The sequence below is a fragment of the Oryctolagus cuniculus genome, chromosome 3, assembly GCF_964237555.1.
Source record: "Oryctolagus cuniculus chromosome 3, mOryCun1.1, whole genome shotgun sequence".
Lineage (NCBI taxonomy): Eukaryota > Metazoa > Chordata > Mammalia > Lagomorpha > Leporidae > Oryctolagus > Oryctolagus cuniculus.
The window spans coordinates 36,589,186-36,605,794 of record NC_091434.1 but is presented as its reverse complement, the minus strand read 5'-3'; the positions used below and the strand labels follow the sequence as shown (position 1 = coordinate 36,605,794).

At 39.4% G+C, this 16,609-nt stretch overlaps 1 protein-coding gene across 6 annotated transcripts in view; it reads right to left on the bottom strand.

Moving 5' to 3' along the window:
* RAPH1 (Ras association (RalGDS/AF-6) and pleckstrin homology domains 1) overlaps nt 1–16,609 on the bottom strand; it is a 159,865-nt gene that overhangs the window by 66,863 nt on the left and 76,393 nt on the right. For 4 of the 6 annotated variants that reach the window (XM_070070347.1, XM_070070343.1, XM_070070345.1 and 1 more), the window contains 4 exons: nt 12,392–12,466; nt 2,562–2,639; nt 1,968–2,127; nt 999–1,120 (listed from right to left, as the gene is read on the bottom strand). In XM_070070347.1, the coding sequence (XP_069926448.1) occupies nt 999–1,120; nt 1,968–2,127; nt 2,562–2,639; nt 12,392–12,466 (435 nt within the window). The remainder of the gene's footprint in view (nt 1–998; nt 1,121–1,967; nt 2,128–2,561; nt 2,640–12,391; nt 12,467–16,609) is intronic. The other 2 variants (XM_051848255.2, XM_070070344.1) reach the window with 1 other exon arrangement.

Below are 16,609 nucleotides of genomic sequence, written 5' to 3'. Positions count from 1 at the left end.
CTTGCCTACATATTTGCCATGAATTGTTCCATAAACTTTCCTCTCACAAATCCCACGATGCCATTACACACAATGGCTAATGAGTCTGATAAGTATGTTTTGAGATATCTAACAAAAGCTACATTTAAAGGAGCTGGAAGGTTTCCAAATTATTAAGTACAACAAATAAGGCCAATTACCTTAAAACATGCTGGACTTAACTGACCAATTCATGTTCTGGGATTTAGATTCTCTGAGACTGTAATAATCTTATTTGCTTGATTAAACTAATACATGAATTCTAACCATTAGTATAATGATTTATAATTGTCTTAAAAAAAATCTGTTGCTATACCCAAATATGTTTTCTTCGCTAACATACCCAGGAAAGCTGTATCACGATTAAGCCATATGAAAGATAATTACTCAATATTTTTAACACTTTTTTTCCTCAAGAAAAAAAAGTACATTTTACTGTGGAGTTCTTGTTTTTATCTACTAATTTTTATAAAGTATCTGGGTTTTGGGAAATACTAACTCAAACACTATTTTGGAATACGGAAAGATGACAAATAAATCAAGGTAACATATTAGAATGTGCAACAATTTATAATCAAGGTTACTGGGATTTTTTTTTTTTTTAAATCTCAGAAAAAAAATCAAAGTATTGGTTGAATAAATGACTGAGCAAAGAAGTATTTTTATTTACTGAAATGAGAAATTCCCCGTATCAGGATGTGGGTTCACTACAACTCTACAGTACAGAGCAGAACAACCTGAGCTGCTCTGCCCCTACACCGCTTCACTCCCTGTGCCTCTGCTGGCCTGGGGGCCTCTCTGAGGCCGGACACCCGGGCCCGAGATGACTCCACCTCAACAGCAGTAAATGCTCCTATGAGTCTTACAGCTATTTTGTTCCAACCTGGTGGTTGCCTGTCTTAACTCTATTAACTAAGCAATTATAGAATAAAATAAGACACACGTCTAAAAGTCCTGATCTCCATGTTATTCAGTCTTACCTGTGGGTTTTTGAAAAGGGCATATTTTTCTATACGCTCCATAAATATAAGTTTGTTTTGGCTATCTCTTGTCCAGTTAAGAAGATTTTCAACCAGGTTTTCATGGTCTTCAAAGATTCTCTCTGTCTCAAAATAAGATGTCAATATTTTGTTAGTATTCATCAAAATTGCATGAAAGACATGAAACCTTGTAAGGTAGTTCACATCAGGACCACAGAATCTTGACCCACAGCTCTTGGCCCTTACAGGTGATAAGGACACAGGGCCCCGTGATGTGAAGGGACCTGAGCCAGGCCACACGGATGAGATGGGTAAGAGTAAGGACTACACTCGGATCTTCTCACTTGTAGGCTGTCCCTCCTCAGCCATTAGCCTATTCTCATTTCACCCTCAAAAATAAAACATATCAGTTGTATTTTATAAATTTTGGTATTAAGGATTTCCAACAGTATTTAGTTCTGGGCATTTAGGACATTTCCAAGATTGTTCTTTGATTCGTGAGTGTCATTTAATTTTAAATATAGAAGTATTTCCTAATTTCCAAATTAGGAGTCAGAGAACACATCCTACATATTAAATATACATGGTTCTAGATGCTGGTTCCTTGAAAACTGATGATATGCTTTATATTTCCTCTGAAAGTCAAATGCTGATATAAAGACTTCAGCACAAATTGAAATAACCCTGTCTTTAGTAAATACCTCCCCATCTATGCAATTCTATGCAAAGGAATAAACATGTTGTTTCCTTTAAAATAATTTTTTGTTTTAGCCATTATAAAATCTGAAGTGAACTAGAAATAATCTCGTATCCAAGAAATTCTTAAAATAATTGAGGAAAAAAAGGTAAAAATGCCACATTGTATAAGCTATTTTTACAAGAAAAAATATACAAAGAAGCATCAAAATGTTTTTATCACTGTGAAAACTATTGGAATCACATGGAAATTAGAGCAATGAAGTTACTCACCCATTTGTAATTCAGACACGGTCTCCACCAGTGACCAGTCTAAACTATAACCACAGTGGGACTTGTCCATCAGGTTGTCCAGCACCTGTCTCACTGTCTGTCTCTCATCCACCATCATTGTTTTAGAACTGTCATCAGACATGTGGACTCTAATTACCAGCTACAATAGGTAAACAGGAAATTAAAAAACAAACCAAAATATATATTCTAGAAAAGGATTCTAATACCAAACAACATTTTAACTTGTGTTTTTAAATATAAATTAAAACACAAATAATGACCTTACTATTCAGTAACAAGAAAGATAGGTGATTTTACCCTAACTAAATCAAATGAAAGCCTGTGAGAGTCTGTACTAACAGGTAAGATTATAATGTTAAGACAATTTCCTCTTCATCGTTTAGAATTTAGAACCAGAAAGTTATTTAAAATGGATTTCACCCACAAAAACTACTCCATGTAAAAAATATACTACTAACAATAAATACATTCCCACCTCTCCCTGTCTTAGAAGAACATCACATAAACAAGGCAATTTTTAATAGACCCCTAAAACTACTACAAAGCCCAAACGAGGAAAAAGCCACACATCACCTTTTTCACTTGTGCCTCTTTAATTTTCTCTAGGGCAACTCTGATCTTCTCAGCTTTCACTTTTGCTGCCTGTTCTTCCTGTGGACACAAAGCACTTCAGATAAACGAATGCTAGCTAGGATGATAAGAATTATCTAACAAGTGGCTTGTTTTACCCATAAGGATGCTCCCAGCATTGAATTTTATTAAGAAGATAACTTCACATACTTACATAGAGCACATTTGAAAAATAAACTGGTTTACAAAGTGAGAGCAAACATATTGTACAGAAAGGAGCATTTTTACAGATGTAGATGACTTACACATAGATATTTTACTATAAAATTAAATTCCATAAATTTGATTGTGTCAACCAGAAGCAGACTGACGCCAGGTTTCGGGGCAGGGGAAACAGGAGTTGCCCTCTGAGGGCCTGCCAATTTGTTACACCTGCAAGATCCCTCAGTTCGGAATCTACACTCCTTCCAAGGTACAAGCAAGTGTTTGCACACTACTGTTTTACTGTTTCATTGAAAATCACTGCTACATGAAGTATCCACAGCAAAAACAAAAACAAAACAGAAGCTACTTATCTGCTACTACTTGAAAGTCTTTAATATATAAAAATTGTAGAAATGTTCTCATTAGTATAACAATACAAATATAAGAGGCTACCTCAAAATCCCAAATTTACACTGCTTTGGAAAAATTACACAATACAATACTGTCAGTAAACTTAGGTTTCTATTAATTCATTCATGAGATTTTTAAATGATAACTGTAATTTTCCAAATAATGTAATTTCTAGTAACTTAGAAAATGAACAGTAATAAAAACCATAAAGAACTAAAAATACATTTAAGCCATTTGTCTTTTGTTTTTCTAAGATAGCAAATAGTACTCTAACAATAGTACTTACTTGTAATTTCCAGCAATAGGCCATAATATACTGTAGCATTAATCTCCAATTGAAAAAAAATTATGTAAGTAAACCTTCATTTATGAAGGATTATTTTCTATTTCTAAGCCATTGACTACTCCAGAAAATAGCTAAGAAAAACATAAACTGCAATCTTACATATTACTTCATTTAATGCCTTTCAAAAAAAAGGGCCAATTTTAGCCTCTCCTGATTGTGATAAAAACCATAATCCATGTATTTCTCTTCATTAAAATGCTAAAGTCTCCTGGACAAAAAACAAAAACTGAATTCATGTATTGGATTTACTCCATTTGCTTAAATCCTGTTGCCTTCTTGTTTATGAACCGCTTCTCCTTCCCAGCTCATGGCAAACTCAGTATTTACTACTCTGTGGAACACAGAAGAAAACAGTGGTTGGGGAAGGCACTGGGCTGGCTTGCCAGAAACCTGATCTCTTTCAATGAAAGCAGCTAGTAAATTAACATAATAACCAGAGTCTGGAAATACTACCTGTAAACCCAATTAGCAGAGAATAAAGAATTTTATTTTAACAATGGAGAAGGGAAGACTCATTTCTAATACTATTATATATTCCTTAAAGAGTAAATTACCTTATCTGCTTCCAATTCCTTATACAAATAAATAAATGGCAGAACTATAACAGTGATTACATCTTTTTTTTTTACATCTTAACATAAAATTTTTTCTATAAAGGCTATGTGTCTTAGAGAAACAAAATAATTATTCTGTAAATTACCAAATCTTATATCTACCTTTGATGTACAAAACACTATTCTAAAAGGATCCAAAATATTTTCAACTGTTAAGTAACTGACTCATGAAAACTACTGGAAAGCATTTTCTACTGGCATAAAAGGCTGTTAAAGAAAATTTATCAAGATGTATTTGCAAATTTCACTTTTCTGTCCCTGAGAAGCAAAGTTCAAGTCTGATGAGGAAAAATGGACACTTGGAATTAATGCTTTGTTTATTTGGTATACAAACATGAATTTCTGAATGGACATAAAAAATGTTTAGAAGATGTCCTCAAAGCTGAAAACATTTTACAAAATACAGAATATTGGCATTGTAGTGAAGTGGGTAAAGCCGACTGCAATGCTGGCATGCCACACTTCCAATTCAGCTCCCTGCTGATAGCCGGGAAAACAGCAGAGTCCAAGTGCTGGGTTCTTGGCACGCATGTGGCGGAGCCAGAAGAAGCTCCCGGCTCCTGGCTTTGGCCTGGCCCAGGCTTGGTTGTTGTTGCCCTCTGGAAAGTGAACCAGGGGATTGAAGATCTCTCTCTCTCTCTTTCAAATAAATAAATAAATCTTAAAAATTTAAACAAAAAAGGGGACTATTTAAGAGAATGAGAAGGCAAGTCACAGACCTGAAGAAAACATTTCTAAAAGATGTATCTGATAAAGGACTTGTGGAAAATGTACAAAGAACTCCCAAAAACTCAAGAAAACTGGGGCCAGCGCTGTGGTTAAACCTCTGTGTGTGGGTGCCTGTTAGAGTCTTGGCTGCTCCACTTCTGATGCAGCTCCCCGCTAATGGCCTGGGAAAGCAGTAGAAGATGGCCCAAGTGCTTTGGTCTCTGCAGTCACATGGGAAACTGGGAAGAAGATCCTGGCGCCTGGCTTCAGATCAGCTCAGCTCTGGCCATTGCAGACATCTGGGGAGTGAACCAGCAGATGGAAGACCTTTCTGTCTCTCTGTAACTCTGCCTATCAAATAAATAAATCTTAAAAAACAACAACAAAACAAAAAAATAAAAACTCAAGAAAATGAACAGTTCAATTGGAAAAATGAACAAATAACCCAGACACCTCAGCAAAGAAGATATACAGGTGGCAAATAAGCACGTGAAAAGATGCTCAACATTATCTGTCATTAGAGAACTGCAAATTAAAACAAGATGCCAAGCACTATACACCTATCAGAATGGCCAAAATCCAAACACTGACAAACATCCTCACCAAATGCTAGGACAACAGGGATGTACCCATTGTCAGTGGAAATGCAAAATGTAAAAAGGTATAGTCACTTTGTAAGTCACTTTGGCAGTTTCTTACAAAATTAACATTCTTTTACCATATGAGCCGGTAATCGTTCTCCTTGATATTTACTTGAATGAGTAGAAAACACAAAAACCTGTGCACAGACGTTTATAGAAAGAAGCTTTACTCGTAGCTGCCCAAACTTGGAAGCAACCAAGATGTCCTCCCATAAATGATCAGATAAACCAATGGTGGTGCTTCCTGACAGCGGAATGTAATTCAATAGTAAAAAGAGGGAAGTTATCAAGACACAAAGACATGGAGGAACCTCAAAATACATATTACCAAGTCAAAGAAATCAATCTAAAAAAAAAAAAGCTACATACTTATTTCTAACTATATGATACTCTGGAAAAATCAAAACCACAAAGATAGTAAAAAGATTGGTTGTTAAAAAAAAAAAAAAACAAATCAGTTGCCAGGGGTTAAGGTGGAACAAAGGAAGAACAGGAAGAGTACTCAGGATTTTGAAGGCAGTGAAACGATCCTGTACACTACATGGTTTACACTTGTGAAAGGCCAACAAGGGAGAACTCTAAGGTAATTTATGGACTCTGGGTGGCAATGATGTGTGGCTGTAGTCTGAACAAGTGCAGCAAATATGGGAACCACTGTGGTACAGGTTCCCCATGTAAGGTAAGGGTAAAAGTGTTTGTGTGCGCGTGCATGTATGGAGAGGTGAGCAGTGCTCAGCACTGCCTTGAATCTAAAACTGCTCTAAAAAATAGTTAACTAAAAAATAGGAGGGGCAGGCCAGTGCCATGGCTCACTTGGTTAATTCTCTGCCTGCGGCGCCGGCATCCCATATGAATGCCATATGGGTGCCAGGTTCTAGTCCCAGCTGCTCCTCTTCCAGTCCAGCTCTCTGCTGTGGCCCGGGAGGTTAGTGGGGGATGGCCCAAGTGCTTGGGCCCCTGCACCCGCATGGGGGACCAGGAGGAAGCACCTGGCTTCTGGCTTCGGATTGGCTTCGTAGCGGCCATTAAGGGGGTGAACCAACGGAAGGAAGACCTTTCTCTCTCTGGCTCTCATTGTCCAACTCTGCCTGTCAAACATAAACAACAACAACAACAAACCAGGAGAGGCAAGCACTGTGTAGAGCCACAGCTTGCAGTGCCAGCATCCCAGATGGGTGCCAGGCTGCTCCACCTCCAATCCAACTCTCTGTTATGGCCTGCAAAGCAGTAAAGGATGGCCCAAGTCCTTGGGCCCCTGTACCCACGTGGGAGACCTGGAGGAAGCTCCTGGCTTCAGACTGTCCCAGCTCCAACTGTTACAGCCACTTGGGGAGTGAACCAGTAGATGGAGGACATCTCTCTCTGCCTGTGTGTAACTCTGCCTTTCAAATAAATAAATATTTTTTAAAAAAGGGGGGGATATAAAAATTTAAACATCACATTGATATTGCTTATAAATATGAAAATATTTCATACTTCCATTTCAATTTGTCAAATACAATAGAATATAACCAGTGCTATTTTTTAAGCACTGACATAAAAAGTCATTTAATTCAAAGATCACTTTCTATTCCATATACTGGAAGTAAAGATTAAATAGACAAGAGTCTTGAGCAATCAGTTAACATATTAAACAAATTATATTTCCTAACAATAAGAATAAAGCACTTAGGTGGGGCTATTTTATCAAACCTAAATCTAGCTACTGAGTTGCTCAAAATGCAACTCTTTAATAGTTATATATACTGACCTGTGTTAAAACATTATCAAATCCAAATTTAAGAACTACTTGTTTAATTTCAACACAGGCAAATTTTAGTTAATTCTTCTCCAGTTTATCACAAGGATAATCCTCACTAGAAATTTTTTGAGGAGCCAATAGATCATAAGGCCTTTGGAACAAAACTAGACATGAAAATATGTGTATCACACTACAGGATTAATAGTATTTTATGCTTCCTATGGGTGACAAACTCTTTCTCAGTGAGTTCTATTTGCATATGGTATAGTTGGCCATAGCCATGTCTTTTAACCCTAACAACATGAGGAGAAAAAAAAAACATCTTAAGCTCTTACAGAATGCTATGCAATACAGGAGAGATCAATAAATCTTTGTTGATATGTCTGGATGATAGAAGACTTCCAACAGTTTATAAGAGCAGGGAGAATCTATGTTCAGTATTTGAAGCCCAAGTTTAACACAAAGGACAAAGCCTTCCTCATCTCAAATTCTGCTGACAAACTCAGGTCTTTAAGACATTTTCCCTGTATCTTTCAACTATCTCTTTCTTCACATTGTCTCACAGCTATCCTAAACATGAGTAAAAGATACCTCACACATATGAAAACTTAACTTTCCCTCCTGCCCTCCTCTTAGAAGAGCAAGAGACAACCTATTTTCTACTGAAAAACTCCAGCGTGGCTATCAATAACCATCAAATGCCAAGTGTCCTCAAATTTACATAAAGGACAAAAACTGAGTGAAGATCTTTTGATTAAATGAAAGTCAACACTGTGGTTACAAATGTTAGAATGCTCTGGTGCAGAACTCAGAATACGTGTATTTTGAGAAAGTTACAGTTGCTAAGTGACGGTTAGTGAATTCCTTCCACTGAGAAATTGTCTCTCTGAGTTCAGAACAAAGCCAATTGAAATTAAGAGGCTACAGAGTGCTCAGCAGTTTCTTCAGGATCTAGTTTATTTCATCGATACTGCAATTTTTAAAAGTTATATAAGTTAAATGATCCAAAGATAACCTGGAGTGATATAAACAGTTTAATGTCCTTTAAATGCTCTCTTCTTTAACAACACTTAGAGCCAAAGAAATAATAACTAGTTTATTTCTCTTGAAGAAACCATGAAATTGATAGACTAATTCTCAACAATAATGCAATATTATTATTATAGCCACTATACAGACTGAGACTCAGACTTTTATCTTTCCAAGCCTAAATAGGTGGATTTAGGCTTGGCTACTTGTTCCTCCCACTGTAATATCTAGTTTCTTTTGTCCTTAGGGCTATAGCTTAAACTTTTGGGATATCAGTGAATAAAAACTGCTTGTCAAAAATAAGGAACATTCAGTAATGTAATAGCAGTTTAATAACTTCTTTGAAGAAAAAAAAAAGGCAGGTAACATTAGAGCAATTCTTAAACTCTGATGGTCTCTAAAGGACCACTCTTTGCTTTGGCAGATGTTTGCTGAGACTAGGAACCAGACTTGGAATTAGCAGCATGGACAGAGTATATACTTCCATGGAGCTTACATTTATGTACTAGGAGAGATAAGACATACAAGAAATGGTTATGAGATGTAATAGCGACAAGAGCTATGGGAGGGGTGGGGTAAAAGAGTAACAAGGGACAAAGACTGCTCCATCCTGTGAAGTCACAGGTCAGAGGAGCTCTTTAGAATAGCACCAGAGATAAAGGGCATCAAATCAGCTATTTGACCTTTTCCCACTGCTCCCATTGGTGGTAGAATAGCCCTGGGCTGGCACTACTCGCACTCCAAGGAAAAACTGCGTGGCACTGTTTGTGCAGAGGCTCCTGGGTCAGAACTATCTGTGAGATGTTATTTCACTGACAGCGGTAATGGTGACAACTGGATCAGTGGTGATGAAAAAATCCCCACTCTCTTTGCTGGTCTGGCCTGAACACAGCGTTACTGGGTTCACTCTGTTATGTACTAACTGCTGAGTGTTACATGGACTCAATGCACGAGAGTACAGTCTCTACTGGGTCCATCAGATACCTCAGAAGCCTGCTAGGAACTGTGGCACCAAGCTCTCTGTAAGGAGAGCAAGACTTCCACGCATGGCATATAAAAACTACATATTCATTTATTTTATTTATTTTTTTTTTTTGACAGGCAGAGTGGACAGTGAGAGAGAGAGACAGAGAGAAAGGTCTTCCTTTGCTGTTGGTTCACCCTCCAATGGCCGCCGCGGCCGGCGCGCTGCGGCCGGCGCACCGCGCTGATCCGATGGCAGGAGCCAGGAGCCAGGTGCTTTTCCTGGTCTCCCATGGGGTGCAGGGCCCAAGCACCTGGGCCATCCTCCACTGCACTCCCTGGCCACAGCAGAGGGCTGGCCTGGAAGAGGGGCAACCAGGACAGAATCCGGCGCCCCGACCGGGACCAGAACCCGGTGTGCCGGCGCCGCTAGGCGGAGGATTAGCCTAGTGAGCCGCGGCGCCGGCCTACATATTCATTTTAAATTCCAAACAGCCAGGTGCTCTGGTAGAGGGCACTTACATTAACACTATAACTGAGGCTCACCCAACAGGCCCCCTTGGCTTGGGTTGTGCAGGAATTCCTGCCAAGTCCTCTGTGGCTCTCTCCCTACCCCACCCTGCCTAGGTCCTATGCTACTCTACCACATTCCTGCTCAAATTTCTTTTGCATATAGACAGGGCACTATAAAGGATGTAGTTAATGCTAGATGTTGGGAGAAGGTAAGTTGTGGCAGCAATGGCTCTCATACTACACTCAATGTTACTGTCTCTTGGGCAGAGAGAGAGAAGAAGCTACTGCCTGTATTTATCTAAAACTCACAAAGCACAACTCTCCCTGTTAGTCCGTGGTAGCAACTTTGCCTTGCTGACTGTCATATCTTCAGGGCTGTAAACACTCACTAGCCCGTAGAAGGTTCTCAGAAAAGATTTGTTGAATGGATAAATGAAGTCATTCTTTTCAAGTAGTTTACACTGCTTTTAAAGAAAAAGATAGAGGCTGTCACTGTGGCATAGTGGGCTAAGCAGCCACCTGCAGTGCTCGCATCCCATCTGGGTGCCAGTTCAATTCCTGGCTGCTCCACTTCTTATTCAGCTCCCTGCTATGGCCTGAGAAAAGCAATGGAAGATGGCCCAAGTGCTTGGGCCCCTGCACCCATGCGTGAGAACCAGAAGAAACTCCTGGCTTCAGTACGACACAGCTCCGGCTTTTGTGGCCATTTGGGGAGTAAACCAGAAAGATCTCCTTTTCTCTCTGTAATTCTGCCTTTCAAATGAAATAAATAAATCTTAAAGAAAAAAAAAAGATAATGCTTTTGCATGGCTTAGGTGATCTGGCTCCTACCTACGTCTCCAAATCAAGACATCTGTACCTTCACAACTCCCGTGGCTCCACCAACACAGCGGTTCTCAGCTTCCCAAACAGGCTAAGCTCCATTCTCCCTCCACCTTCTGTGTGCAGCACTCCTTTCAGCCTTGTAGGAGGCCTCTTCTGATCACACCTACCAGGTGAAACGGAGCCCTGCCCTGCTCCCCTGTATTCTCTACTCCTTTACCTTGTTTCCTTCCTCACACTGGGCAGGATTCACAGGGTTTTATCGTACATTTGCTTGTCACTGTTTATTATCCACTTTCATAAGTAAACAGTGAGTTCCTGAGGGCAAGGAATACGAGCATTGTGTACAATATTGTATCCCAGCAGACAACACAGTATATGGTTCAATAAATACCGTTGGATAAATCAGCAATGGAAATGGGAAATTGTGAAATTTAATCTGAGAGTGGTGGGAAAAAGTGGACTGGAGGAGGGAAACGCAAAAATACAGGGGTAACCGTAGTACCTCTGGCAAGAGCCTATAACTAGGGTAGTGGCAACAGGAATGAAATGAATGGGTAAACTCAATAAATCCTGCAGATTATGAAAAGCTTCCCTAGAGATCTGAGATACTCAGTGAGAAGAAAGGTGTCGGGGATCATCAGAGTGCTCAAGCCTGGGTCATCAGGAGAATGGCAGCATCCAATGCAGAGCATAAATGTCAAAGGAAGACAGATGTAAGCTGGGGGCCTCAGGGAGAGTGTGGGAAAGGAAGCCAAACACCCAGGGGATTTAAGGTGCTGGTAAGATGCTGGTGATCTTCCAGGAAACTCCGAACAGTTCGCAGGGGAGAGAGCTGATCTAGAACAGAAGCTATGAGTCTGGACTCGAGGAAGACAGAACACAAAGCAGGAAGAGAGCTCAAAAACTTTGCTGTTGTTAGAAAGTACACAGCTACACCCTGCCCACTTAGACTTCTGCGATTCCCTGGATTCCCTGGTTAAAACTCAGGCGAGAGAAAGGATCAAAGGTTCTTTTCTTTCGCTGCTTCTTGGATAGATTTTAATTTTCATCTATCATCTTCTTTCTTATGCTTACAAGATTAGGAAGGAATGAATTAAAAAAACCATCTTAGACACAATAACAACTTTGTATACACCAGAATCCATAAGCCAGCCTGAAATTCTTGAACTTAACATTATAGTATTTAGAGAAGACAGTGAAACATAGACACATGATTTGAAAACAGATAGAAAGCTGTTCAGCTCACTATTATTCTTGTTTGATGGTAATGCTAGATTTTAGACTGATATAAATACCACCCAAGTGAATGCCTAGCTGGACTGATTCAAACCACTCTTACAGCAGAGAAGTGAAAACCTAAAATTGCAGCTTTTTCTTCCAGTTTGACAAAGTTTACATAAATTGAGATTCTGATTACAAACGTAAATGTTTTAATTAAATGAGAAGGTGATAATATAATCAAAAATTAGAAAGCAAAGTTTGTTCAGGAAACTTATGGATAACCATTAGAAGTGAAAGTTAAAATTAGAGCAATGTTTTTTAGATTTCACAATGCAATATAATGTTAAACTAGAAAATGTGCAATATACTTGAGAAGATAATCGGGCAGTAAAGTTTAAAAACTAGTGAACACTACTGAAAATATTTTCTACTCTCAATATCGTCTGATAATCATTAAGATCAGTAGGTGATTACCTAGGTTAAGAGAAAATGTACCTCTATTAAGAAAAAAAATGCCAAAATAAGAAAGCAATAATCCAACAGCACAATCAAAAATAGAAATTATACTCTACCAACAAGGCAGTAAATAGTTACATGCATGTGGAAAGAAGAATCACCTTGGTCAGCAAATGAGAAGGTTTTCCTGCAATGTTTCTCAGAAGAAGGGAGGTTTCCCTGTCCAGATAGGAGTGCTTGTGAAGGAGAGAGAGAAAAACAAAACAAAACAAAAGGCAATAATAGAAGTCAGTGGAGGTTTAATGTGTTTATAAAATATAAATAAAATAGACAAAGCAAGAATGATATTCTACAATTAATCTTATTTCTTTTTCTTAAGCTAAATGAAGTATGTCCACAAAGAAAATTTTAAAAAAGAAAAGAAAAGGAGGGTTGAGGGAAAGATGCCATCTACGCCCACAGGCTTGGCCCAGCAGACTCCTGCCAATACCTGGCTCTTTGGGAAAATGGGTAATACTTAGACTTGTGAAGATCACAGAGCCAGTTTGCCTTATAGGCTGGTGCTCCTAAGTGTTTTACACAGAGCACAAGTACATCAGAGACCAACAACTAAACATATACCTCCCTCTTGTTAAAGCCAATAAAAGACCTAGTGTATTCTAATGAAAACAAAGAAAGACTAAAGATTATATCACTTTAAAAACTTCTGCCAAACATTTCTCAATTCAATGATAGCTACAAGAAGGGAGCCTACCCATGAATATTTTGTTCAACATACACACTTCAGTAAGATGTTGTTAACCCACTCGGTATGAGAACACTAACAGGACTGAAGGGCACAGGAAAGGACTTACACAGCAAGTCAATCCACTGAACAAAATATTAAGTGCTGTTCCTTCAACTGGTTAAATTAATTGAAGTCATTTTTATATAGTCAGCCATTTTCATCCTTAATAACTTTTTTGTAACAAGTTTTAATGTAAGTTTGTGCTATTTATCTTTAAGCTGCAGATGCTTTGATGTATATATAATTCAGATTTGCCTATCCCTAAATAATTCTGATTTAGTATTTTTTATAACTATGTACTAGTCACAATTTAAAGCTTATAGAGAATGTAGTATTTAATAAATCTGTTTCTCAAGTTGTTTTGACAAAGAAATCATTTGGAAAGAAACATGTAAACAAATACTGGAGTAGCATCTACTCTCAGAAAAGTTCATGGGGTTGGGGGAAGCCCACATCCCATTATCAGAATGCCTAGGTTTGAGTTCTGGCTCAGCTTCTAATTATTTTTTTTTTCAAAGATTTTTTTTTTAAATTTATTTGAGAGGTAGAGTTACAGACAGTGAGAGAGAAAGAGAGAGAAGAGAGAAAGGTCTTCCTTCCATTGGTTCACTCCCCAAATGGCTGCAACGGCCGGAGCTATGCTGACCCAAAGCCAGGAATCGGGTGCTTCTTCCTGGTCTCCCACGCGGGTCAGGGGCCCAAGCACTTGGGCCATTCTCCACTGCTACCCCAGGCCACAGCAGAGAGCTGGACTGGAAGAGGAGAAACCGGGACTAGAACCGGTGCCCATATGGGATGCCAGCGTTGCGGGTGGAGGATTAACCTACTGCGTCACGGCGCCGGCCCCCTCAGCGTCCAATTCTATCTCTCTGCTAATACACACCACGAGATGGTTAGGTGATAGCCCGCATACTTGCGTCCCTACCATCCACATGGGAGATGTAGACTGAGTTCCCAGTACCTAGATTCTGCCTGGCCCACTCCCAGCTGTTATAGGCCTTTGGGGAGCAAGCCATTGGATGGAAGATATCGTTCACATAAAAAATTTTTAAAAATGTATGTGGTCATAGATAATAAACACACTACTTTGAGATTATAAACACTACAGAGGATAATATTAATCTATTTAGCTTGCTTATAAAGCTTATCATTTCAGGAAAAGAAAATCTCCAAACGAGTAGAATATTTATTTCAAATTTTAAGCAATGAAATGTGCTCCAGGCCATTAAAACAAACTATGATTGGAAAGTGTAATTTCAGACACCAAATTCAAAGTTACCAAAAAAAAAAAAAAAAAAAAAAAAAAAAACTCATATGATATACTCAAACCCCTATCACCTCAAGACTTTAATTTGTTAGAAAACTTATAATTTGATTAGTAAGAAGCAACGATATTTAACTGTATTTGTATAAAGACCCAGAAGTTCTCCATTTCAAAACATTAAAATATTTAAACAGATACAAATAAAAACAGGTAATCATTATGGTTGATGACCCCAAAATATGCCACATCTAAAATATGACACAACAAAGAGTGGTCAAGCATGATCATAAATTACACTGCGCTTGGTGCTCATGTAGCTGTTACCGCACTGGCAGGCGGGGAGCTCAAGTCTCCATGTTCCTTCCATCTTCACTGCGGGAGTTTGAAGCATTAAGAATAACATCTAGAAACCAGAAGCAGCAAACTCCTCCCTTGTATAAATGCTTTATCTATCTTCCCCACTGATACAGTCATTACTACTTCGACAGCTCTTTGGTTTTCTGAAAGAGGGCAGGGGAAGGGGAAACTGGTCACCGCAGAAGGATGCAGGAGGGACGAGAAGAGTACAAGACTGGCTTGGTCACGTCATCCATCAGCCTTCAGTCTTGCCACAGATTATGAGGCAACAAAAATGCATAGCTTCATAAACACGGGGCCGACCGGCGCCGCGGCTCAATAGGCTAATCCTCCACCTGCGGCGCCGGCACACCGGGTTCTAGTCCCGGTTGGGGCGCCGGATTCTGTCCCAGTCGCTCCTCTTCCTGTCCAGCTCTCTGCTGTGGCCTGGGAGTGCAGTGGAGGATGGCCCAAGTGCTTGGGCCCTGCACCCCATGGGAGACCAGGAGAAGCACCTGGCTCCTGCCTTGGGATCAGCGTGGTGCACCGGCCGTGGCGGCCATTGGAGGGTGAACCAACGGCAAAAGGAAGACCTTTCTCTCTCTCTCTCTCACTATCCACTCTGCCTGTCAAAAAAAAAAAAAAAAAAGAATACTACCCAAATCATAAACACGGGGCGGCCTTCTTATATGTTGGCCACCACTAGAAACGCAAATTCAGAAGTTTATTTTTAATCCATTTCATTTTTTTTTTTGTCTTTTTTGCTTCTTTCTTTATTCAACTATTCATTGGATTCTAACTGTGAGCCTGAAGTTACTCTGGGCATTGGAGATGCAATGGCCACCAAGATAGGTGTTCCCTTCCTCACAGAACTGACAGTCTACCCAGCAGACACAGACCAACTGGAAACCACGTACAGAGGTATGGAAACAAGCAGGAGGTGAGCACTTCAGGTCCTGGAGGGTGAGTAAAGGCTGCTGTTGAGTGGGAGGGACAGGAGTATGAGAGCAGAGAAAGGAAATAGGATACATTTGAACCAGGGGTTCTCCTATGAGGGTCGTGCTTCCCTCAAGGAGGCATTGCAGAAAACAGGGAGGACATTCTGGGTTGTCATGATAAAGAGAAGCAGGAAAGAGTCACTTGTACATATTGGAGCTAAAGCAGAAATGCTAGATGTCTGGCAGACATGGAAAAACATCACATAACAACAAAAGTCTCACATCCCATCTGATTTTTAAGTGCACTTACATGGGAAATCATAAGAGATAGGAAATATTGTTTATAATAATCTAAGCTTAGAACCGAACTCCATTTTACGTATAAACACAAAGTATTTTATATACTTTTAATATCCAATGTATTACCCTGTATAATAAATTGAAGTGTACACTTTTTGTTCAGGATTTATGAAGACTATTTCAGAATGCTGCAAAATTATTTCAATAAAGGAAACCTAGCTTTAAGTAAGAGTGGCCAGTACACCATTGGCAGTATCAGGGTATATTCTGTCACGTGCAAGGAAATGACAGAGGAGATCTATATTTCCTTTTTAGTAGAATTAGGAACTAAAAATTATTAAATCAGTGAAAATATGAAACAAGAATTTCACTGAGCTTCATAAATAAAGATTGTTTAAAATGGTTCATCAAAGTGAATGTTGGTCTAGTATTTGAGATGCTAGTTAAGCTGCCCTCATCCCAGACTGGACTGCCTGGGTTTGATGCTTGTTCCAGTTCCTGACTCAAGTTTCCTGCTAGTAACATGGTGGCAGGGCGGGGTGGGGGTTGGGAGCCAGGGGGACAGGGATGGCTCAAGTGACTGGTTTCCTGCCACCCACACAGGGAATCTGGATTGAGCTGCTGGCTCTGGCTTCAGACCCCTGCCACGCTACTGTGTGTATCTGAAGTGATAACCAGTGCATGGGAAATCTACATTGTAACAAATCAAGTACAAAAATCGTTTAATCACCGCCTCATCCAACACTGTCACACT